The sequence below is a fragment of the Embiotoca jacksoni genome, unplaced genomic scaffold (genome assembly GCF_022577435.1).
Source record: "Embiotoca jacksoni isolate LCO1_2020_lvr unplaced genomic scaffold, fEmbJac1.0.p SCAF_31, whole genome shotgun sequence".
NCBI classification, from domain to species: Eukaryota; Metazoa; Chordata; class Actinopteri; family Embiotocidae; genus Embiotoca; species Embiotoca jacksoni.
This window is the reverse complement of record NW_027185383.1, coordinates 1,082,632-1,109,270: the sequence shown is the minus strand read 5'-3', so window position 1 is coordinate 1,109,270 and position 26,639 is coordinate 1,082,632. Positions and strand designations below refer to the sequence as shown.

At 38.5% G+C, this 26,639-nt stretch overlaps 1 protein-coding gene across 5 annotated transcripts in view; it reads right to left on the bottom strand.

The window, feature by feature from the left end:
- The window catches only part of astn1 (astrotactin 1), a 397,274-nt gene that overhangs the window by 155,556 nt on the left and 215,079 nt on the right, over window positions 1-26,639 (bottom strand). For all 5 annotated transcript variants that reach the window (XM_069164339.1, XM_069164341.1, XM_069164342.1 and 2 more), the window contains 2 exons: window positions 19,142-19,246; window positions 11,353-11,541 (listed from right to left, as the gene is read on the bottom strand). In XM_069164339.1, the coding sequence (XP_069020440.1) occupies window positions 11,353-11,541; window positions 19,142-19,246 (294 nt within the window). The remainder of the gene's footprint in view (window positions 1-11,352; window positions 11,542-19,141; window positions 19,247-26,639) is intronic.

Here is a 26,639-nt window from a genome sequence, read left to right as displayed (position 1 = left end):
TCTCTTCAAAATAAAGATCTCTCTTCAGGCCACATTCAAATAAAACATCATCAAGTGGAATTTATCTGAATCAACATAAATACAGACAAAGGGGAGCTTTCAGGATTCTGTTGTTTGTCCATGAAGTCACATTTCTGCCACTATAGTAAACCACTTACTTTAAGAATAGACACATAATGTAATACACACATTTTTCTGCAAAATAACATCTTAAACATGCACTCACACTTGAGGCAAGAGAGTCAATTACCAAAGAAAGCACGGTTAATTATTTCTTCTACTCATGTTTTGCCCTGCAGTGATATGATGTATATTTATGCTCCTAATGCTCATGTTCTCCCTCCTTTAGCATTTGAGGGCAAACAGAATTCATGAATTGATAAGAATCTGCGTAAATGTAAGTAGTGACAAACATTAGTGCATGTGTTATCAGTATAAAGTTTTGTGTAGCATATATATGTCAGCTGTGGTGTGGTCTTTGAATGCAATGGTTGCGTTTAGACACCAATATGATAACACAAAATGGTGCACCATAAAGTTTTCTGAATTCAGCGAATGATTTTTGCATTTGTGCTGTTTCCACCACACAAATCTGCCATTTCTGTATGGCTAGATTGGTTTGATGCCTCGTGATCACATGATATACATAGATGGTAAGATTTATTTTATAGATACTAAATCATAAATAAGTCCGAATTATTATGATGATGTTCTGTGAGCAACCGGCTGCAAACACAAAATGTTGAGGTTAAAAAAAATTGGCAAACCTTTTAATGTCAACATAATGTAATTTGTTTCCCCTACAACAACCACCTCCCAACTGAGGCCTGATTAAGTTTATAGGATTATATTTAAGCAACTCAAAGCACAGAGAAGGAAACAAAATGGGGTTGTGTAAATACTGAGAGTCAATGCCTTTAACTAAAACCACAATAATTACACCTTTGAGGGGTTTTATTATAATTGCGATGTGATTACAGATAAAAGTTCATAAATGAAGAGACATTCTGAGGAACCAAGGCTCAACCTGAGTTCATTAATTAGATATCAGGCCTCAAAGAAAGCTATGTTTTGGGGTGTGCCTGGTTTGATTGGCATGCCTGGGGTGCAGTATGGTAACAACTGCTACCATATTAATGAGTGACATCACAGCGGGTTGCCACTTGGATAGAGCGTTGTTTTACAGCCGCTTGTCTTCGGTCAGTATTGAGCATGTGCAGTATCATCTCATTGATATATAAGAACTGTCATTGGATAACTTTGTTTTTAAATTCAGTTTCTATGACTTAACATTGTCTCTTGGGGCTTTATTATCACCCACTATGGCTGCTTGTTAACTGAGTGCATCATGCTGCTACTTGTGTTCTCCTCTCTCTCGTAGGACCTGTTCAGCTCGGTTCTGCCTGTGCTCGGGTTCCCCTCGGATCAGTTATGTTTGACGTGTTTAATGTATGCACGTCAGGTTTGGGTAGGTCTTCCATGGATGCAAAATATTGGACACATGAAGACTTTGTATACCTCATTTTGTGCAGTTTAAGAATGTCACATTGATTGGTAGTAAACTTACTGTATGTTAGGGGAGACGGAATTACGAAGTGTCATCATGTTGTCAACATTGTTTAATATTGGAGAGATGCCGTACTGGTCAGGCTTTGCCTTTTTAAATAAGACCACGAAAGAGGATGAAGCCTGCTTTTACTTACTTTTTAACATTCAATATCATCTCTAAAAGTACCTTTAATTCCATTAGTGACTTCTTAGTATTAGCAGCATGTTTCTGTGGCTGTTTATATTTTCACATAATCCCATGGTAATGTGATTTGTGTGATCCTGTTGCATGTAAACTGATCCACCCTCCGCTCTGTCTTTGCTGGTGAGGCGAGTCATCTGCGATTGTGCTGACAAGGCTCGATATCAACCAGTTTTGTGGCAGAGCAGCCGGACAATCTGTTTCTCATCTTCGACTTCAACTTTAGCTGCTGGAAGCGGTTCCACTTCGTTAGACTTGACAAGTTGGATGAGACTCTTTTTCTATCCTTCTGCTGCTGAATTGCTTTCTCTCATTTTCACACACACACACACACACACACACACACACACACACACACACACACACACACACACACACACACACACACACACACACACACAAACTCAGGCACACATTTAAAAATGCTCACATAAGCACAAACACATACATTTTGCTTTCAATAGATGCTAAACACATCCACAAGGAAACAGATTTAAACGTGGAAGCAGAGAAATTTCGAAAAGTATGAGGACGCACGCTTGCAGAAAAGACAGTTCTGAGTTAGCAGACATCTGCTCCACGTCTGTCTGTAATTGTCTGTTGACTGAACAAGCAGGAGACATTTATCACCCTGCCTCCTCTTCGGAGATGCAGATGACACCTCCTCCAACACCTCCTCCCACACCACCTCAGATCTTCTCTGTCCGCATCACAGCTGCCGCGTTCAATTCCTTTTCACAGCGTCTTCTCTGTTCGTCCTCCTCCTTGTCAAACCCAAATCTCTGCCTTTTATAATCTGCTCTCACCTACTTCTATCGTCATCTTTTCTTTTTTTCTTAATTTTTTAGTCCCACCAACCTCCTACTTCTCCCTTCATCATCTGGCTGTACTGTCCATCTTCCGTTTAATGACTCCAACATTGTCCTCACCCTCTTTTCACCTTCCTCTCTGCCCTTCCCACTCTCTTCTCCTTTTTTAAATTTTGTTATGTGAAGCCTGGACCAGCTTCATGCTTTACTGTCACTCCTTGACCTCAACTGTCTCACACAACTTCAGATTTGGCAAGAGACCAAAAAAAGAGGTAATATAAATGTTGAGCTGAGACTCTTGAATGTTGAGCCCCGAAAATCACGCTGAAATCATTGATCCACATTCTGACAATATTTCCCCCACCGATGCCCTTTATTAGTTGTCACAAATGAAGTATCTCATCACACATCCTATATAACTCAAAGCTTTACTGTTAAATAGTTTACCTTACTTGTAGTATTATGAACCAGTGATAGCTCTCTTGTTCTGCTGGAAGAATGTCTCTTTGTTAACACACAAATCTTCTGTTTGTTTTATTTCTAATGTTATGTAGCTAGACCTTCTTCTAAGTTGTCAGAGGTTGGAAGAAACCTCATCATATATATGCAACAATTTCAACCCCCAGCTACATGGTAACTTACAACAGGCCATTTATCCAACAAATTTTGGCAGAACTCTGTGGCAGCTGTCAACAACAATGGATGATTTTCCAACCCACTTATCTAAAATAACTGCTATTAAATCCTTTTATCATTGTTACATTTTATCTTATTTTTTATACAATAGTTTGCTGGACCTTATAATCACAACTGAAAAAGGCCATCAAATTAGCCTGCTACCATCTCTTTCATTTATCTTGTCAGGAAAACAAAGAACTACTGACACAGATTGATTTCATATTCCAGGTCATTATCAATGAGTGTGCTATTGAGCATGACCAAACAAGACTGGAAATGCCTAAACTGGCACTGAAACAGCACTACAGCACATTATAGTCACTACTGGTCTGGTATTCTGACATTATGCAGTGTGCCACAACCAGTCTCTGTGAGAAACACGAGGTGAAATATATATAGTATGATAATATGACACTACAATAGAATAACTAACCTAATTACTGAACAACCCAACACTTAATAGATTTTACTTCACAGTTGACCCTTCTTATGGGACATATTTTAACAGAAAGCCCAGGATGATTTAATACTGGCTGAGTTCCGTTATGTGTCCCATACTTTAAACACAAACATTGAATTTAACGCAGTTGGTCGTGGTGGTCTCGCTGAAAAATATGACAAATATTTTGCCGTCTTACATCTGACACAATTATAATTAGTGATACTGAATTCATATTGTGACAGCTTGTCACAATATACAATTATTTTAAAAAAAGTATATAAATGTATATATATATATATGCAATTTATTACAGATAACAAATCTTATTTTCAGAAGCCTTCTCAAATGATTAATTTCTTCAGGAGTGATCTGTGGTGAAACTACATGAAGAGAGTATGCTTGTGTGTCTATTATATCTCCACATTATAAATATCTGCACAGATATCCTATAAAAAGTCATTTTATAATTATTTTTGGGGTTTTCCACAAAAACCTCACTGATGAGAGCAGTGAGGCCATAGCAGAAAAGGGAAAGACTCTAACCAAGCTCTGGAGATCTGTACACCTGGAGCTGGACGAATAGAATACTTATAATGGCCTTTATAGCCCGAGGCTTGAGGTTCACTGATTATTTTTTTCTTGAACGCGTTTCACATTTTGTCATTGTTATTTCTGTCTTGAACACTAAACACTGACACTAACACTATTAGCATGTGAAGAGCAGAGCGTAAACAGGGTAACACATTAAACTGCTGATGGATGTAATGTTTCTAGTAGTATGGCTGCTCCATCGCAGGGCAAAGTTGACATGAGGTCATTATCCTGGTTACATGTTTTCTATCAAAATTCATCAGAATTGAACTGTCCTGTCCTTTTAGTTTTTGCACACATTAAATGATTCCTCATGCTCTATTGAAAGCAGTCATCAGTAAAAGGCTGCACTGATTTGTGATCAAAATGGCAATATTGTGAATTAAAAAAAAAACTAAACTTAGTATCATTGCCGCTTTCAATAAATACTCTAAATCCCCCTATTATTAACAATCCAGTTAGTCCATAATTTTAAGCATGCCTGATCCCTGATCCCTGAATTGTTGTCCACATTCTAAAATTCACTGATGGCTGTTTCCCCAAATTGGAGGAAAAAAACAAAACAATCAGAGCTTTGTAAATTGGATAAAGAATCAGATTTTTGCTTTGAGCAGATTGTTTCTGTTGCTGTCCACTGAACAATGACAATTGAACCAGTCAATGGTGATTGGTTGGGGCAAAATATCCTCGGCTGCAGGTAAATGTTTATCACACACTGTCATCCTGACTAATGAAGTAACTATTAACTACAAGTAACCACATGGTTCTATCTCTGCTTTCAATTTGGAATTTGAAACTTGTATTAATACACTGACTGCTGGTTGTTTTGAAAGCCACTCTGCTCACGTACTAAAACATGAAAAGAAAGACAAAGAGGGGACAGTATATATAGAGCATGTTGTCAGGAATCAACAGTGAGTGTTGCGTAATTCCCAGCTGGTGGCCAGGCATGCCTGGTGGTGCTAATCTGAGTCGTGTGTGGTGTGTGCGGGTGTAGAGGGGTCACAGAGATCACGGCCATTTCTGAATAATTTCTTCCGTGTCTTTCCTGCTCTTCCTCACCACTCTCCTCCCCCTCGCTCTCGCCCCGGAGTGGGACTTTCTCGGCTGCTTCTTTGTTAAAATGACAGGCCCTAATAGAATAAATAAGGCACCTATTTTTACCTAGCTTCTGGCAGGGTGGTCACACTTACGCACACAGCAGCTCGCAACGCTGCACTGGAGGTTGGTAAGGAGCTGACACCTGACTCGGCGGGGGAGGGTGAAGAAGGAGGTCATGGTGATTTAATTGAGAGAGAAAGTACACAGCACACGTGGAACAAAGAGAGAGGTGGTTGTTAGGATAGAGAAAACATTAATAGCAAAAAAAAATAGAGATTTAATTCCGAGTGGCCTGTTTACTGTCTGTTTACTGCACCTTTTCTTGAGTCTGAAATTCCCATCAGAATTGGTATTTTTCAATTTGATCTGACATTTAACAATTTAACAAGCTCTATAATGTCACATTTAGGTGTTTCTGAAGCATAGTGATTTTTTTAAATTGCTGCCAGGGTGTTTTGACAGAACTCCAAAGCATCTAATTATTTTGAAGATACTCTCAAGCAAACTGGTCTCCACAAATTTTATGTGACAGGTCACTCAGCGTTCCAGAGACAAGGCAAACTAAATAAGGCTAATACTATGCATATCTAGTCTGTATTTAGATAGCTGTGCTACCCTCCTCATTTTCTGAGTGTTTTAAAGAAGTTTGGAGGTACTTCCAGAAATATTGGTGAGCAGCCAACACAATATTTGATGACACGAGTGAGATTTTTTTTTCGTCAGTAAGGAAGCATCACCTTGAGAGACTGTTAGAAAAAATATTCATAAGTTATAAAGTTTTTAAAGAAGTTTTAAAGAGATGTTTTTTTGAAAGACATTTTGATTTTTTTTTTTTAAACTAGTTTTGAAAACATCTGCATCTGTTGAATTTGTCCTTGAATTTATAACCCTATCTATATGTCAGCCTATTATGTTTCAAACTAGACTGCAAGCAATTGGAACAATCGGTAACCAGAGAAAGTGAATAGACATCAGGCTGTAGATCGAAATCAGTTCATGGTACCAAACACCAAGAAACTAAATTTTAAAGTGCAATATACTTACACAATTGCTAACATATTAGCTAGTATGTTGGCAAATAATTTTCTGTTCAACAAACACAGAGCAGCATTGGCATTCATTTGGAGCCATGTCTTTTTTCATCAAGTCTATGTATTATTCATTCTCTTTTAAGCTTGTTTTTGCCTCCACCCCCTTTGAACTGGCTCTTTAGCTGCTAAACTTTGCTTTCTAGTTGGTAGCTTTGTCTGTCTGCCATGTGCTGTTCAGCAGTGTGGCTTATTAAGGCTTTTTTGCTGATACTGCTGCCACAGTCAAGACCACTAATGAAGGCAGAAGGAGTGAATCAAAACAGTAAACTTGCCTTCAGGAGAACCAAAACATTATGTTTAAAGATGGCAAAATGCTCTGTAGAGTTCTGTTTTAAAATATAAATACTTTTGATTGCATTTATCAAAGGAGATGCATAATCTCCTCCCTATACGTAGTCTGCAGATGTGGTGGAGGATTTCTATTAAAGGAAATATTCTCAAAATGACCGACTTCCAGCAAATGTGTAGAGTACAGCCATATAGCCTCAACTGACTTTACGTACGGCAACTTCTTTTAGTAAACTTTTAAAGAGCCTTAACTTTCCAATCAAATATGTTTTCTCAATGTATTACACGGTTTCAACATGAACAGAGCAGCAGAGTCTTTCATGCTGTTCATGTCTGATCTCTGGCGTGGTAATTGAGGTCATGTGTCTGACAATAGGAAGCTCACATCACAACCTACTGCGGGAAGGAAAGCGCTATTAATCACACAGACAAGGCATCATGGCCAAACACTCACACTGACTGGCCACTATTAATGAGCTATGGCAGAGTCTTCACAAACATGACTGATACAGCAATGATAGTCTGGCAATGTGTATGTGTATATATAACTAAATATATATATATATATATATATATATATCTGTGTATGTATGTGTGCTTTGTTTCCAGGTTGCCAGGTCATTAGGAAACAACATTCTTCAATTAACTGTACAGACATTGGTACACTATCGAGTTCTTTCAGCCACTGAGTTCGGTCTGTTGAGTTATAATTCACAGTTGATGAACAATTGCCACAAAATATCAGAGTTCTGGGAACCCTTTTTTTTTTTATTGATTCTGTATTACAGTGTGAATCCACAGCGGAGCAATAGCTGTTTTGGGTAACAGATTCATTTTGTTGCAATGAGATTTCACAAAAGTTTTTCTCTTATTTTTCAAGCAGCTAACATAGTGTTTGATGAATGTGAGAGAAATTTGATTTATTTCCCCATAAATATGATATCATATAAACCAGATATCTGCAGTTTATACAGATGAAGAGCTCAGAGCTACGTTGACACAGATGAGCGGAGTGCAATACACTTCTGTTATCTGCAACAGGGGAACACTGTTTCATCACTGATGCAGTCCAAAGTACTGGCAGAAAACATGTGTTTATGGTTGATTCAGTTTTTTAACCATATACAGAACTAATCCTTAAAGAACTTCTACAGCTAAAATGCATAAAATGATCAGCCTGGCTTCTCGCTAAATATGGAGGCAGGCTGCAGTGTGGCACACCTTGTATTTGGAGCAAAGGGTGAGGACATGGATCATCAAACTCTCCTGTGAGCTCATTACTCCCTCCAAAAGGCCAGGACGTTTCCAGGAAGCCAGGAAGAGATTAAGAAAGATGACTCTGATTTCAAGTTTTTGCCAATGGAATCAATTTCTTTTTCTAGAAACGGATGGTCCTGGGCCGCGCTGAAACAGTTACCCACTTAAATTGAATCATTTCGGATCTTCAGATGTAATCACTCTGCTGCCATTTGACAGGGAAAATAGATTCTGGATGGATTTTGCAGGAGTTCAGACAATCGGATTTTCAATACCACACGGCCCAAATCTGATGTTTTTATTGTTGTTTCAACATGGGGATTGATAACTGCAAGGAAACAAGTGGTCGTAGTTACAAATGAATGTATCATTTTTGAGAACATTTCCTAGGAATTACAATGTAGTCCGGCACAAATTAGAGGGAAAAGTGTATTTAGGTTTGATAAGTCATGTTGAGTTCATGAGCAGTTGTTCAATTTTGAAGGATCTGCTATGAATAAATAATATTAATTCATTATCCATTTATCGATGGGAACTTTTTTTTTTAATATATAATTTATATGCTTGCCTGAATGCAAATTTCATGTTTGTGCATGTTTAGCTGACCTGTACTGACTAAAAGTAGGTTACAACAGCATTGATGGAAAGTGTAGGCTCACTAACATAAGTCTACATTTTCTTGATGCAGCTTGATTGTGGAAACACCTAAAAAGAAGCTAAAAAGAAGTTAACTAGCATTTTGTGATTGTGCTGAATCATTTAGCAGAGTCTATGAGGCCGTTGTCAAAGGCATCTGAAAATGAAGAGTAATGCAATTTTCATGAGGGTGGGAAAACTTTGATGCCATTTATCAGCGTGGAGGTAACTGGGAGTGAACGGTGAAGCGCAGCAGGGGTGTCCTTGGATAAAGTAAGGGAAGGGAAGAAAAGTGTCCGGGGCAAACAAAGGAAACGACTGCGGACAGTTTGGGGCCACTGAGGTGAAACGGCAGAACGAGACGGGCTATTACTTATCTCTGCTGTGACTTACTGAGAAAACAAGCGCAGGTAACAAAGAGATGGATGGCTAACAGATCGTTGTTATTTGAGTCACAACACAATCACAAAGGCATTGGTTCTATGATTGTGAAGAAGGGCTTCACGTGTTTCTGAAGCATGTGAAGTTTGCTGTTAACATTTTAGAAAGAACAATACTATAGAGGAAAGCTACACTTTGATCTACAACACGTGGGAATGAAAACAGGTGGTAAATGTGACATTACATTGTTTGTAATGTGGAACACACTTTAAATGTAGACAACAAACTGAATGAGACAACTGCAATAAAGCATGTAGCTGTCAACTGCTGCAACACATGTATATTGTACAGTCTAAACCTGGAAACACATCGTTAAACAAATACCATCTGCTTGGCTACCAAGAGTGTGATCACCAGTATCAATTTTATTAGAATTATTTGAGATTAACAACAATCATGAGTTACTTTGTGTTGATGTATTCACAACATTTGGTCGAAGAAGTTTTCAAATTCCCTGATTCATGTAAAAGTTTAAACTACAGTGAAACATTTTTTCTAACACAATTACAAAAATCCTGCATTTTAAATATTATTTGGGTCAATTACAGAAGCGTCAGTAACTGCTCCAAGTATCAAAAGGAACATGTCTGTTGAAGAAAAAAAATCATGGCTGAACACGTATACGTTGACAGTCTCAAGAACACAGATTCAGACCGCCAGGGTTTCATACACCACATATGTCCAACCAGTCCAATCAACTGGCGAGGTGAGGCTTTCCATATCAGCAGGAGAGTGGAGGAGGGGTGGGGGCTGGTGGGGACTATTAGCATATTCATAGATCCACACATTTACTACTGAATGAAGGCAAAGGTGTAGAGCTACATCTAATGCATTAGAGAACAAACAAAGATAAATAAATACAACACTTCTAAATATGTAACCTTGTGACTGTTTTTTGGGGTTCAATCAATGCCATAAGTGGGACTTTGAATTCTAGAAATAAATGATGATAAATGTTTTAAGAGGAAAAACTATAACCATAGCCTATCCAGCCACAGCTTCACCATCACTGCCAGGCAGAGCAGCTTCAGCATACGTGCTCACAATCAGCACCTGGATACTGCCGGAAATCTGACTGGACTTTTAAAATAAATAATGAGCACTAATTGCATTACTTGATGTGTTACATCGTTTCTCCTTGCTGTGGTATCTATCTTTTGTTGTTTCAGACCTGGCCCCTCCCATCAGCTAGTACTGTCAACTTACCTGCCCCTTCTCTCCGCTCACCTGATTCCACTTAGGCTAATCATCCCTACGATTTTCATTATTTACTCCTATTCTGACTCTACTCATCCGCCAGATTGCCTTTATACTTTTTGCCTTAGATTCCAGCGTTCCATTTGCCTTGATGAGTTCATAAATGTTTTTTTTTTTAACCTTGCTTGTATTTTGGATTTGCCTCAGCCTGCCCACTGTTTTGTTTATGACTATTTTTTATTTATTTTTTTTGGTAACTTTGAACCAAATCTTTTCAAGTGGAGCAACATATTTTTTCTTTTACTTCTTGGAGTCTTGAGTTGTGCTTTTGGGTCTTCACCTCAACCCTGACAGAAATCTGATCAAAGGAGTTTTGAATTTGACCAAACAATCAATTCCAGCTTTCATTAATTGTTGGGTTGTTATTGTTTTAAACTTGGTGATACAGACATATTTCAATCAATACCAAAAACTTATTGAGGTTCAACACCAAGTTCTAAGGAGAGATGCTTGTTTGTGTGAACCCACACAACAATCCACAGCCATAAAGGACATACTAAAACAATCAAGACGGGGTATTTCCATCAGAGCATGAACGGGAAATAAAGGGAAAAAAACAAAACCTTCCAGGGCTTCCAGTTCTCTATTACTGGGTACAACCAAAAAGAAGGGCATAGAGCTTTGTTATAAGAGGTCCCATATGAGGTTTAAGTGTTTCTCCTGGCAAACATTTAATGTGCCGCTGAATTATGGCTAAGGATCCTGCCAGTACTCAGTTTGTAAAATAAAAACCCGGTCCACCCCAATGCACGCACGGTGTTACAAGCAAAATGCTTGTGACAAGCATTTTGTGGACGTGACAGTTTGTGAAGTTGTACAATCAGTGGGTGTGTACATAACTGCAGGGATTCAAACATGTTCTTCAAACATCCCCAGTCACCAGCCCCCAAAAAATGTTAATCTTACCTTTGATGCTCAGGCTGATAATCAGTGTTTTTTTTTTTTACATTTTGAAACATCTTTGAGTATAATAGCAAATACCCTCACAGTGCATGAGTGTGTATTCCCTACCTTTGCTAATATCCTGGTACTCTAGCCACAGCTGTCTCTGGACCTGTTTGTTGGGGTACCAGATGGTACAGGACTCCTGGAAGCCGTACACCGCCTCCTGCACGTAGTGGTTTCCAAATTCCCTCAGGATGGAGACAAAGTCGCTCCGCTGCGTCGCCCCGTCCAGAGAATGGATGGCCGAGCTGAATGCTGAGAAGGAGAGTAAAATAAAAAGAAACAACTGTGGTCAATGCTCTCAGTTAAAACAAAAACCTGAGCAGGATTCATGACCAGAAAATAATTGTTTGAGTTGGAGCGAAACTAAAGAAATGTTTTTTGTTTGCCTTGTAACTCCCGATCTTCTGCTACACCCTGAATATTACTCTAGATAAGCCTTCCAACGATTAAATTACTAAACTACAACCCCCTCCTCACCAGATACTTCTGTATGGTGTAGTATATAGTGTATGTCACAGCTGCTCTAATGACATTTTTCCCCAACTCTACGTGGCTTTTGGCTTCTATATGATCACTTTGTATTAACAGCTGAAATATATATAAATATTCTGACCCATTATCATTAGATATATATTTCTTGTATTAGTATTAGCAGCAGCGGATGCCCGTGGTAGCTTTACTTACAATAAAACGCAAAAACATAGCCTTGCCTGTATTAGAACAAGACTCTACTACCAGGCTAGCAGCTCTGTAAGGTTGTGCTGAGACACAACAGAGTTAACAACAGCATGCTAAAATTCTCACAAGGATAGTGATGGTGTTGCTATATAAAAAATTAGAGGATCAACAAAGTCATCGCAATCCATCATGAATAGAACATACATGTTAAAACCAAATTTCATGATTTCATCAGAATCCGTGCAATACTTTTGAAGACATTTCAGTCAAACTCACCAATGTCAATTTAATGGTGCTGCAACAGCCAACGTTAGGGGATCACCAGCATTATATTCAGTGGCATTACATTCAGCTGCTCTTAAAATATTTCATTCTGAATCAAACTGGAAGAAAAACAAACCAACACCTATTTTCCAACAGGCACAAGCTAGAGTTGCTAAAACCTGTAGTATTAGAAGAGACAAGAACCACTATAAAATCACATTTGTAAATGAAATATATGAATATAAATATTAACAATGTCAACTCTTTTCATCATTTTTATTTCCGTCACCTTATGGTTACAATTTGAAGTTAGATATTAGCATAATCAAATTGTGCTCTAACATGTTGGCAAGTTGGTACTTGTTTTACTCATTCTGTATTACATACCTTTGTTGTACTTTTTAATCCAGGGTTATCTCACTTTAGTAACAACACAATGGATTTAAAATGACAGTGGGTGAAGAGGGAGCTTCTGTCAGGTGTCTGGACCAGATGTTTTGAAGTGGGTTTAGTAGACATGTGAGCCTGCTGTTTACTATTCATGAACCCTTTCAACCAAATAGTGCTGATTACCAACAGTGTCCACCAAAGGATATCAACAATCAGATCACATTAAGTAAAACAAAAACAAAAAAAAACAGCTCATACACTCAAATACTGATGTTGATGAAGCTATTTCAGGATCATTGCATGAATATTAGCAGTTTGGGAGGCTAAACAACTTGAGGCTGCTTCATAAAACCTCTTGAAGAATCTGATTCAGAAGACGTAATGCCAACACAATTTTGGTGAGAATGAATGAATAATGCAGCGAGAGACAAAAAACACTGTACACTTTTCTTTTGGATTTGATCATACAGTTTAAAACAGAATACGATAATTTTCATGTCTACAATTTGCCTCTCTACCGCAACTCTGTCTTTCTTGTCCACAATTTCTTCCTTGCTGTAAGCCCTGATGGCAATAACTACACTGATTAGTTTGGATAACCATGTGGAACAGCACTTCATTTAAACTGTTTAACCAGCTGCTGGTTCCGAGGTCAAGTGTGCACTGTCAAAGTCAACGGTTCTGCCAACATCGATGAGAAAGTGTCTTGAATGATGGACAGTTAGAGGATTTACACTTCAAGGGCAACTGAGCAAACCTGATCCGCTAACGAGGACTAGGTCATGTAGTTGAAACCTCCAGAATAAACACGTTAAGTAAAGTAAGTTTGTCCGTTACTGACTTCAAGGTCAAAAATGATCGGAGCTCTAATTTGGAATTCATCACGATTGCACAAACCAACTGACACATAATAACTGTCGGGAGCTTTGAGCCTCTTCGGCCCTGCAGCAGTTTCTCACTTATGCTGGACTTATTCAGAGCTGCAACTAATACATATTCCTGCTATCAATGCCATCATCACTGCCTTTGGTATTTATTTATTGTGTTTTGCTAAAAAGAACTACTCCATTAGTGATTCAAACTTTCAACAACCTCTTTTTTAAAGAACAACAATGGGTAAAACAGACCACTTGCGTCACACGCATTCTTAGATATGACAACACTCATTGCTGTGTTTAAAGAAGACATCTAACCAAACAGAGTTAGTGTTTGTCTTTAGTCAGGCTGGTATAATTAGCAGTAAAAAAACCCTTGGTTAAGGTTCTTTTTCATCACTAATTTATGGCCTAAACTGAAAAGACAGATTTTACCCACCGTGAAAACTAATTTTAACGAAACTACTCTGTTAAGATGACTGTGGATTTTTAAGGCGGGTAACGTAATAGCACATGTATTAAAAGATGAGGAAAAAAAACATCCCCTAATGTGTTTTAATTGAATTAATCCAAGGAGTGGGCAGAACAAGAACATAAAGTGCATGTGGAAGCATGTTTGATATGATACATTGACCACACTATAACAAAATGACCATGTGCTCATTGGGATTCTCTCTCAGCAAATATTGGGAAGCAAAAGTTAAATAGCAGTTTATCATTATCATTTCCAGGAGAAGCAGTATTAATATCTCAGCACTCATGCTCTGCTTGCTCTTACTTCTCTAAAATTAAATTAGAAGGCCGCTGAAGTGAGAGACAGAGAGCACAATGAGGATGAGCGATGGGGGCTTTGCTATCAGATGTAAAAATCAGTAGCGTCACCCCTCCGGTGGCTGTTGAAATATGATGAGCTAAAGTGGGAAATGGGAGTAAAAACGATGGAGGCTGTTGAGTCGCTTCTGAGTGAGGAGAAAATAGAAAGTGTATCCTCAGCAGAAGTGGCAGCCACTTTCAAACCACAGCAGCGCCATTGGAAATGCATTAGAGGTGTCATAGCTGTATTTACAGTAGGATGGCTGCACTTATCAGAATGGAAACTATTTAAGATGGAAATATGAATAATTCATGCACTTAAAACATGACAACAATCCCAATTATTAAATGACACTCAGGAAACATGATCAAACACAATATTTGAACAGATATTACTTAACACTTAACCCTCCTGTTGTCCTTGGGTCAAAATGACCCGCAGCTGTGTTCAACCAAGTTCTATTTTATTTTCATATTTTTTGGGATCATTGGTGACAAGGAGGCTGTGAGGGTTTCTTTAAAGAATGATGACCAATGATCCTAAAAAAATATAAAAATATAGAAATAAAATAGAACTTGGTTGAACACGGCTGCGGGTCATTTTGACCCGAGGACAACACGAGGGTTAAACACTGCCAACAGAGCTACCAAAGTAAGTGATGCAGTGAGGCAGATGAAAAGTAAAATGTAGATATTTTTCCATATAATTGGAAATTTAGCTGTGAGAAACCCATCAGAAAATATTCAGCTTAATCCCAGATATGTCAGCAGCCGAGAGCAGCCTTCAGTGGAAGTATTGCTTGACTAAATACCTTTCCACAGTTATCTTACTCTGTGAAGTTTCCATGGCAGATGCTGTCAGGATACTTTGGTTTTACTATGGCTGCAACTCTTTGTGATATATGACAGGATATCAGAGAAAGAGAAAGACAATTGAAATAAAATGAAATGCATATTTCTGTATGCTGATCATCTTTCTCGCTATCCATCAATCTATCCATCTACATCGGCTTCAGTATCTGTCATGCGACATCCACATTTTACCTATCCTATATATCCTATAATATCTGACCAAAATGCTGCTGTGCATTCAGCTACACGTGGATTGTTGTACAATAAAAAAAATAAAATAAAAATAAAAAAAAAGTCTGAAATGACTGTCTAAATCTGCTCTATAACCTTTATCCTTATGATACAAAAAAAAGGTTAATGTCACTTGTTTATTTGTGCATTTAGAGATGTGTTGTTGAGATGTGACACCAGAGCCATGTGGTTTCTATTGAGGAGTAAACGTCTAGTTTAAGGCCAATAATAACTAAACCATCACAAAAGCCTGAGGAAGAAGTATGTTGAGATAATAACAAAGTGTTTTTGAAATAAATATGAATGAACTACATTAAGTGATTAATTCATAAAAAGGAGGCATGTATAGTTCTTGAATGCCCCTGCTAAATTAAATGGCTTCTTTAAACATACAGTGGTGTGAAAAAGTGTTTGCCCCCTTCCTGATTTCCAATTTTGTGACATACATTCAAAAAAATAAGAAATCAGGAAGGGGGCAAACACTTTTTCACACCACTGTATTTGTGTTTCTGGTTTGAAGCTTGTGAGGGCAGCTGGAAACTAAATAAAGACAAAGAGCACTTGTGGATTTGTAATAAACATATAGCAGAAGTGGGTACAGGGGGAAATAGCTTTCACGTTATTGATGAGAACAGATCTTCGAAAAAATATTCCATCAACCTGAATTTGTTTTTGACGAAGGTCCCATCAAACTGTAATCACCACTCTCACATTCCTACAGCTCTCCTCTATTATGCAATGTATACAACTCTTTAAAGCATTCATTCCTTCAGGCACTGCCTGTCATGTGTTTTCATTTGCTCTGGCTGTGAGGCAATAACTTTACTTAAAACTATTGCACCCCATTACAAAGCCCAGGTTTGGGTTCTCCGTGGAAAGGCCACCTTTTTATGTGAACTGTTGACAACATTTATTACCCAGAGCAGCCTCACTGTTGTTGCTGAGAGAAAAAAACAAAATACACGGTTTTGGGCACATGTGTCTTCTGCCACTGATTACTACTGGATATTAAACGTTTATATTACTTATTAAACAGTTAACCATCGATTTGAGTTCGCAATCACAATCAGCAGTGGCTGCTACATGTTATAGCTTCATGTCCTTGTTTGGTTGTGTTTGTCGAGCAGCTTTCTCATTTATGCCCTTTTAAACTGACACTTAGGCAATGTGTAATTAAAAGGAACTTGACTCTCGCCCATTTATTGCCTTTCAGAGCTTTCCCCGAGCACTGCATCTGAACAGCATCACCACAATCAGTCCATAATTGACTGTTTCAACAAGGGTTTAATTTCATAGAATGGACTTAACTTGAACCTTTTACACCACATTACGAAATAGCCGGCAATCTGCTTCTACTGCTGATAAGATTGAAAACTTGCATTTTTCTGCAGGTGGTTTCATACCTCCAAACTCTGCTGTTACCGTTTGTTTTCCAAATGGACAAAATGCAAAGTATATCATTTGAAATAAGTTGGGCATTGGAAGATTTGTAAAAATATTAATACAATCCTTTTAACCTCGTGTCATTAAAGCAGTCGGCATCGTGGGGGACTCAACCCGTCCCTCACACAGCCTCTATGGCCACCTGCCTTCTTGGAGGAGGTACCGCAGCCTCCGTGCACGCTGCTCCAGGCTGAGGAAAAAGCTTCACCCATTAGGCTGTTAGGATGCTGAACTCTCTCCCCTCTCTCCCCAATTGACCCATAAAGTCTGAACTTCTGCACTATAGACCCGCATTTCCACTATATTGTACTTGTACAGACTGCAGTTAAGCGTCACAGTGGTTGTTGTCTGATTCATTGGTTTTTGTTGTGACATATTTATGCTTTTCTTGTTTCGTCTTTTTATTTTGCACACAGTGGGACTGAGAAAAAAATGTGTCGATCTATCTGTATGTCTGTATGTCATATGGTGGATTGAGATTAAAGTTGAAGTTGAAGTTAATGACTCGGGACCATACAACAGCTTTAATTCATTCAGTTCATTTAATTAAGGACTTAATGAAGTATTGTTCCAACTATTTGTATACTTTTTTTAGTGTCAAAATGTCAAATGATACTAATGTTCAGTAAGAACCTTACAGATATACAGGCATGTGACTTTCCTTATTTATAGTGTGTTGGATGCACTTGATAGGTAGTGTGGCTTACAGTTTGACCTCAGGCATGGTCTAACTGCAACTATGGATAATTACAGAAACAATGATGAAGAAGTTAGTTTACATTAGCATACTGTCACAGGAACGTGATGGTGCAGCAGCTGGGTGTCAGCTTTAGTGCAAAACAGCAGGTTCTGACTGGATACTGCGGCTCTGCAAATGAGAATAGAGCTGCAGTACACTGATGATAAAAAAAAATGTTTATTCTGTTCTTTTAGAATCAACTACTGCCCCATCCTGACCAAGTAAGGTCCCAGGATAAGTTGGATCTTGTCATGTAGTTGCCTCTGCTGTGTTCAAGATGATATTCTTCCCATAGTATCCAAACAAATATTGCCCTTCCATGTTAGGACTCCTACTTGTGTAGTGCAGGCATTTTGACAGAGTAGTGCCCTTTTAATCCGCACACTGCTGTTCTGCATTGACTGGAAATGACCCGAGCATGTGAACACATCACCCGCCAAAATATCTGCAGCTTTGATTATTTTACTCAGATATTAACATATTTCCGTGCCTTCTGTTTAGCACACTCAAAAGACACACTGATTCTTCTGCCCAGCCGCAGTAGTGAAAAAGAAACACACTTCTGTGTGGTGTTCAGGAACATCTGCAGCTTCCTCAGAGCCTTAATTTCTGTGTAGCCAAGATGACGACAGTCGAGGGTGGAAAGTGTCCAGCATTTCACACTTCTTCTTTGGGGCGTTTTGAGTGCATCATCCTGGTACTTGCAGAGCACTGTGTGTTTCTGTACTTGACAGTGTGAACGCACTGATCCACTCAAAATAGTGAGTGCACAAGTACGCCGTGTGGAACACAGCACTAAACTATCTTCACCTTGCTGGTTTAAATATACGTTAACCTGACCATATTTTCAAATTGAGAGGCCAGGAGGTCTCACAAGCACTGTACATTCCTGGTGAACGTTGACATTCAGCTGCCACAAGTGGAGAAAAGGAAAGAAATGACGTGTAAAAATGTCTTTAGTTTGTCCTGAAATAAAACACTTCAGAAGAGAAACTCCCACGAAAAGGACATGGGGATGTTCCATCTGTCCATCCGCTTACACAACCATGTTGCAATGGCCAAGAAAGTGACAGTGATTTGTTGACTAATTCATATTAATGTGTCGCTCTGTGAGAGGTTACAGCACCATATGTGTAAGATAAACTTCAGTCCGCTGAAAGATCTATCAATGCATACAAACAAACGCTCTTGTACAACAAAATATTTCTCACAAAAACATTTTTGTGCATTTGTTATAGTCATTAATGCATTGTTTATAGTGTGTAGCAAGCTAATTTTAAAATATGACTTGATTACGTACAGGTTACACTCATGCATTTCAGGTTTAGGGACAAAAGATAATTGCCAACTCCGATCAAAAGATGGGAGCGTGCCAGTTATTATTCACATGGCTGATCAAAACTGAAAATTAAGGCTAACCTTGATGTGTCATATTAATTACAATGTGGTAACTAATTGATCGCCGATGGTGCTGTTTTTCTCTCTTGAGACTTGAGCGTGGTTTCCTTCAGCTTTAATAAACAATCAACAAATAACTAATTATTTGTATAATTAATAAGTGGTTTACCTTGAGAGAGGACCCACTGATTGAGTTTGACGTGGTACAGCACAGAGCGAAGACTCCAGTGCTGAACGAGGGGATAGCCAGTCACTTCACTGTAGTTCACCATACCTGCAAAATCACACACAGACAACACATTTAACAAATGGATGCAGTTCAGGGCGCTCTATTAAATCATGGTTCAGAGAAGTCCGCCACCACACCTGTAAAACCACACAGAAAAACTATATTATTAATGTGTTATTTATTCCTCCATAGTGGAGGAGATTGCAGTCTTCAGTGCCAGATCAAAGGGTGGCCCTGCATTTAATTCCTGTTTACTTTACCTGAAGAATCAGGAAGAAAATGTAATAAATATTTATACTTTATTAGATGACAGAAGAGAGTGGCAAGCAAAGTGTGTGGGGCTAGATTAAAGAGGAGTTATATCGTAGAAGGCAGCCACATCTTCACTGTTAGATGAAAGAGGAGGCCAATATCTCACTTTCTTTTTAACAGCATATGCATGCTAAAGAGGATACTTACAACTTTTTTTTTTTTATCACTGTTTTTTATTAAATAAAAAAACAAAACAAAAAACAAAAAAAACCCTGACTCTTAACATCCTCCTAATGAATTCAGTTATTTTCCCAAATCTATATTTTCTCACTTTCGCATTACAGTAATTCACGCAGTAATATGCAGTGATGGAAAAAAAAAGTAAAACCTTGTCATAAATGGAGGAGCTTAAAGGCAAGTTCAGGCAGTCAACTCAAGCTGCTCCACTCTGCATCATGTGACATGTCTCATATTCCATAATCATCTGACATACACGCCTCCTGATTTGACGGTCTATTTAAACTGCAAAGTTTCTAATCTCACCCCTGTGGCTGTTAACAACACTGCTGCCCTGCGTCAGTACTGCTGCATGTACTTTCACATATTTTCTCATCATTCACCAATATCTCTAATCACATCTGTGGGGAGTAATGAGGCGGGAGCATAGACGCCAAACTCAAACTATGTTCTGCTGCTGTAATGAACATTTCAATCATGATTGAACATTCACTTTTCCTGACCTGTAAAATGACCCACTTTGATGTAGTGAGCCAGGATTTATTTCTAATTGGGATGGATTAACTGTCATGTACGGGATTCAGACACAGGCAAAAAAAAAAATCAATGAGGTTGAATCTAATTATTATTTTCGTTGATTACTTGATCAAGTCTCTACCAACAGCCCAAATCCTGCAGATATTTAATGACACAAAACAGAGCAAATTCTGACATTTCAAAAGCTGAACCTATTACTACTTGATAAATGGTGACTAATTGAATGACATTTTGCTGATTAATTATTGCTACATTTTCCAACCACAATTAAACAAATAAAAAAAAAACTGTGGCAAGTTCTCTAAGATGCTTAGAACAAAAGACCTGGCTGAAACATGTACTGTTTTAAATGTAAAGGGTTCTTACACCAAATGTCATTTTGTTGTTGTTGTTGTTGTTTATCATAGAAACTATTTGGTATGTTTTAGAAAGCATTCACACATAATTGCATTTAAAGCAACAGTTCTGTGTGAATGCTTTTCAAATAACTGTAAGAATGTGAAAGGGGCCTCTTATAGAAATAAACATACAGAGAATTATCCCCTGAATTTGATTCGGCATCCTTTAGCCTTATGAAGCTGTAATGAGTGTCAGGTCATTATTTAGGTGTCTAACTGTCTAACTAATCCTCACACTCATTCATCAGCGTCATTTTTCTCCATAGCTGACAGCTGTTCTCAGAAAAAAAAGTTCTAAAAACCCACTGTACACTGCTTTGTATAAAACAGTAGGCATGCACAGTTAGCAGCTAGCTGGTGAACACAGTGGACCATTTAGTGGCTAAAGAGACAGATATTTCCCTCAGGAGATGGTGAAGACCAAAACAGAGCTAAAAGGGAGTTTTGGATATTCACAATTCAGATACACAATGTTGTTGGATTTGTAAATACTCTTTTGCAAACAATTAAAAAAAATAAATAAAATGTAAACACATAAAAAGGGATAATATGTTGCACTCTTACAACTTGCTTCTTGCCCCCAAGTGGTCCAAACATCTCAAAGTTCAGGTTTAACACATGCTGCTTTCATTTTTAGGTTGTATGTGAGCATTAGGTTGAATAATATTTATAACTGTCATGTTTCTTGTTAGCCAACAAATCTCAACCAACAAATCAACAGAATATTTGAGTTTTACTGATGTTTAACCTTAAATGCTGAAAAAATGAGCAGCGCCAGATAAGTTGATTTAGGGAATCAAATCGCAAATTTAATATTATATCTAAATTTGATAAATGGCCTTCAAACTCCAACCCATGTGCTGACTAATTAATTAATCAAGAAAGCTGTTTTATTATTATCGAATCAATATCATGGAAGTTTGTCAATCACTGCAGATCGGCATGTATTCTGTAAAATGAAGCACACCACTTTTCAGTGTACCTATATGCAATAGTGCCATCATATTTTTCATGTTGCTCTTTCACAGTGTTCCTTCACAGCCCGGTATATTATCTGTATTGATTTTGTCTCATTTAACAATCCTTTCCCTGGTGAAATCAATAATGCCCGTCTCCTCTGTCTGAAGAAGTCACACATGTAGCAATGTTATTAATTTTGATGCACTGCACGGCCTATCAAATGTTATATGGTCCGCGCTTACCCACGGCAACAAACAGCTGGTGGCAGATAAAGCGCAACATACAGATATGTAAATGAACGTGCAATGGGACACGTGAGGAAGAGGAAACAACCTTTACTCACGGCAGTAGGAGAATCCTCGCTGTTCTTAGAGAAGTAGGGGTTAAAGAAGCAATCAGTCTTTTTTTTTTGACAGATCAATTATAGAAATAGCATGAAGAAAGTGCAGTTTGTTACTGAACGTGATGTACAGTAAATACATAATTTGTCCTTTGGGGATTACTGTATATATGAAAGGATTTTAATGCTACAAACATTTTTAAACCCTGGTGACTAAAGTGTCTGTCTAATCAGTGGCAGGGCCCCCTCATTTTTGCACAAGTGTGCAGGATCAGGCTTTTAACATCACTTATATCAGACCATAAACAGAGCTGCAGAATATAAATCATGTAGTCTCCCATGGCAACTGACAGCCGTGTCATGCTGCAGCAGTAGGATTACAGCCATACATCACTGTGACTGCCCCCTCCGTGTTCACAAGCCCATCCAGAAGGTATCTGGATAACGCTGGTGACTGAGACACGTATCCTGCAACCACAGACATCGAAGAGGGGAACCGGAATAAAAAAAAGGTACAGAGGAAAGGAAAAGATAAGAACTGTGTGTGTGTGTGTGTGTGTGTGTGTGTGTGCGTGTGCATTTGACAAATTCCACTGGGTGTGTATGAGAGAGATAAATTGAGATGAGGAACAATTTAAAGTAGAGATGTGAAAAAGTGCACAGTGTATGAAAAGGTGAGGGGGAAATGATAGATGATGAATAAAGGAGGGTATGTCAGTCATCTCCAGCGAAGGGTGGCGCTTTGTGCCACAGAAATGAAGATGTATTTGGAACCAACATGAAGCATTTATCATGCATATTTTGGGATGGAGATTGGTTGAGACAGAAATATCACCTTTCTGAGGATAAACTTTTTAGAATTTTAGAGAGCGATTATGTTTCTTTTCACCAGTTTCTGTAACAGCAATGAGACAAATGCTTAGAGACCGGTGCAGTTCTGGCAACTTTACAACTCGTCAAGTCAAAACTAAAAGAACCATCAAATCCTCAAGATTAAATGAGAAACTGTTGTTGCACAACTAGAAGCATTTGTAACCTGACATCTCCAAACAAAACATGATTTACCTGTGACTTCCAAAACATTTACAAAGCAGTGTTGGCTATTTTAAGATGAAAACTACTTTCGGTTAAGGGAAATATTTTAGTTTGGGTTTACTGTGTCAATATTAGGTAAACACTGTAGCTTCTGTAAATGCCAGATTCAGATGACACAATATTTGGTCTGATAAATTGGTGACTGTCAAATTTTAGTGATGTCAGAGTCATAAAACCTTGCTGTGACTTGACCGAGACACATGATACGACTGCATTTTGCTCCATGTCCAGTTAGAGTTTACCATTCTTCCCCATTGTGAATTTACTATTTACATAGTCTAATCTGAACCGAGGAAAAAACATATTTCTTTGGTTTAGGGAACCTCTCAAATTTGACCTTCAGCATGTGCAAGATATTACGCACTGAGGTCCTGCTTCACAATTTGCAAGCACTAAGCGTACACTGATGAAAAAAAGGTGCAACATCCTGTTTCACAAATGCATTTCACTGGGAAATCCATTCTCAAGTTCTACTGACCTGCTCCAAGCTCATGCGTGTGTAAGTGTAATTTACAATTACATGTAGAAATTAATATGAATTATTAAATCAAAAACATTTTTGTACTTCGATGCTTGACTGTCACAATTAATGGCAATCATGAGCTTTAGGGGCGGCTGTGGCTGAGATGGTCAAGCGGGTCGCCCACTAATCCTCCTGTCCACACGCCTAAGTGTCTTTAAGCAAGACACTGAACTCCAAGTTGCTCCCAATGGCAATTGGTGTGTGAATGTGTGTGTGAATGGGTGAATGGAAAACAGCGTAAAAGTGCTTTGAGACCGCTAAGGTCCTAAAGCGCTATTCAAGTGCAGACCATTTACCATTTAGTTTCTCACTAAGTAAATCAAACCGGATATCCTAATAAATATTCTCTTCAAATGCATCGTTTGGTATCAGAGAATATCTGCTGCTTATTTTAGAGCCTGAAATCTGACAGCAACCAGTCAGCATTAAAAAAGGACATACATATATGGTTATATGCTGTCCATTTGTATTGTATTTCACTTGATATTAAAATAGTTAACTTGAATAAATGTGCGGCGTGGTCAAGCATGCGAGGTGCATGGCTGAAAAGGCTTAAGATAAGACAAAACCTTGTAATTAAGAACTTAAAAGAAAATAAAAACATTTAGGAAACATGTGATTCAGATGGACACGCTCATAAATAGAGGGAGGTTGTTTTGTTTTTAGAACCATTTACTTTCAAGTCTAAACCTTCGAAAGAGCTAAAATTCTGGTTGAACACTGAAGACGACGTTGAGATGTAGTTGTTCCAGATCAAAGAAAGTTAGAACAAATTGTGTCGAAACTGAGGAACAAAGGAAGCTCTGCTTATCTACTTAGTGCATAAACACGGAGACCCAAATTAGATATGAAGTATGATGAGTGTTGGGGATGCAGTACCAGTTTCTTTACAAGGGTGCTGTGAAAATGCAACATTTGGCAGAGGCCTGACACCACCTATGAACTTGATGAATAAGCCTCTAAATGTGATGTTCCTGCATTGTCCTCACCTTCAGCTACATCCATTTATCCCCTCTTATGGGAAATGGCTCCCCGGAACGATAGATATATTCCCCGGTACCGGGAGAGCGAGAGCACACCACTACATAGCCTCCCCATCCCCACCGCCTGCATCCCTTAGTGAAAATGAATAACAAGCCCAAAACATATACAGTAGCGCAGCGTATTCTTCTTGCTGAAAGGCCTTGTCTCCCTTTTAGCCCTGGGGTGCTCTGCTCTCATTGTGTGACAGAATGATTAATTTGACTGAACTTCACTTTGCAAACATCCCAAGTTCACAGTCTCTCTCCGAGCAGCCGGTGCCGGAGCCTCTCGGAGAAGCAGCGTGGTCGGGGCTGCGCTGCGGATGACAGCTGATTCCCTTTGTAAAAACACACGGCGGAAAAGTGTCTCTCATCAAAAGCACACTGGAAAACAGTTTTTAAAAAGCACCAAATTCGTAAAAATTCCTAGATTTAAAGCAGTTTAGCAGATGGAGGAGTGCATGTGGCTGTCATATAACATCGCCATGGCACGAACTGTATTGGTGCTCCGCTCTGGTCAGAACAGCTCTACCTTTAGCGGAGGGCGGAGCAGGAATCAGAGGATCAGAGGAGAAAGTTAGATGAATACATTTACTACTAACTTCGCTCGAACTGAAACTTTTCTCTTCTGTGAGCCATATAATGTTTTCACACCAGTATATTCCGGATGGAAACACTGCTGCAAATATTTTTTACCTTTGGCACCATACAATAAATCATAAATCTCATGCAATGTTTGACTTTGAAGAGCAACTTGTTTTAGATTAAACATTTGTCCCTCTGATTTAAACAAAATATACATTTGAACACTGCAACCCTTCCCAGCACTGTTAGCTACAGCTTGTTAGTCAGGTGTACTAAATAATATTACCGATTTATTTGGGTCTGGAAGGCAGAATTGATGGAACTACAGACAGACCAGGGAAAAGAGATAATGTAATAAACTGACACATACATTTCTTATTAAATATTCAGCATTAAGTTACTCTTAAGACCACCCAACAGTTTATTAAATGCTTAGTCATACAACATCTGTCATGAAGCCCTACAATAATACAGTGCCATCAGAATGGCACTTTTTGTTTAGCTGACAAGTTTTTTGTGTGTTGACTTGTTTGTGTGCTATATTGTGTTAATATTTGAGTGTATTATATTTAATGGTACGTTTAATGTTTATGCACTATATCTACATAATGTCTGGAGAAAAATACTTAGAAATCAATAATGTTTCTTCAAGTATCTGTATACCGTGTTATGGCTACTTTTGCTAATAAACAATGTGATTCAATTTTCCACCATTGATTATTCCTTTCACTGATATGTTAGTGACCAGACCCAGACATTATTTATTTATTCATTTATATGTTTTTAATTCATATATGTGCCTGGCAAAACTTTCTTTAGGTTTAGAACTTGATGATGAGTCGGCAATACAGGTCACCATTATGCTGATGCAGATTAAACGCATGTCGGGGGCGCAATTCTGGCTAACTGTGTGACTGATGGCAATATTCAACTTGAACCTCATGCAGGACACAGAACTGTATGTTATACACAAGTTCAAAATGGAATTCAAAAGCAGGTCTATCCCCTTTAACGAGCGTATTGATAGAGCATAAAATGATGGAGCACTCATTAATACATAGGGTTAGCCACCTGAGGTAAAAAAGGGAAGAAGAGAAAAGAAAAAGCCCGTTGACTTTAAGGAGATCTGTGAAAGAGAGCTGGAGTTTTACGCCAAAGATCTCATAACAGAAATAGAACCAATTAGGGCAGAAGGAATGTAGAAAGCAGCAACAAAAGTCATACACCAGTTGCCAAGCCTTGATTAGGACTTCAAGGTGGGCCAGAGTAGACTAAAATTAGACATCAGGGCCCAATTTAATGTTGAGATGCTTCATCAAAAATAAGTCTTGTTACAATGCCTGTGCTGCTCGTATTAGTTAGCAGAAGACAGGCAGGTGGGAAGAACTCTGTGTCTCCTGCTGATTCTGTGCAGCTGGCACGACCCTTTAAAGGTGTAAAAAGAGTAACATACAGCCTCAGGAACGAGGAGAAATACAGGCAAAAGTTT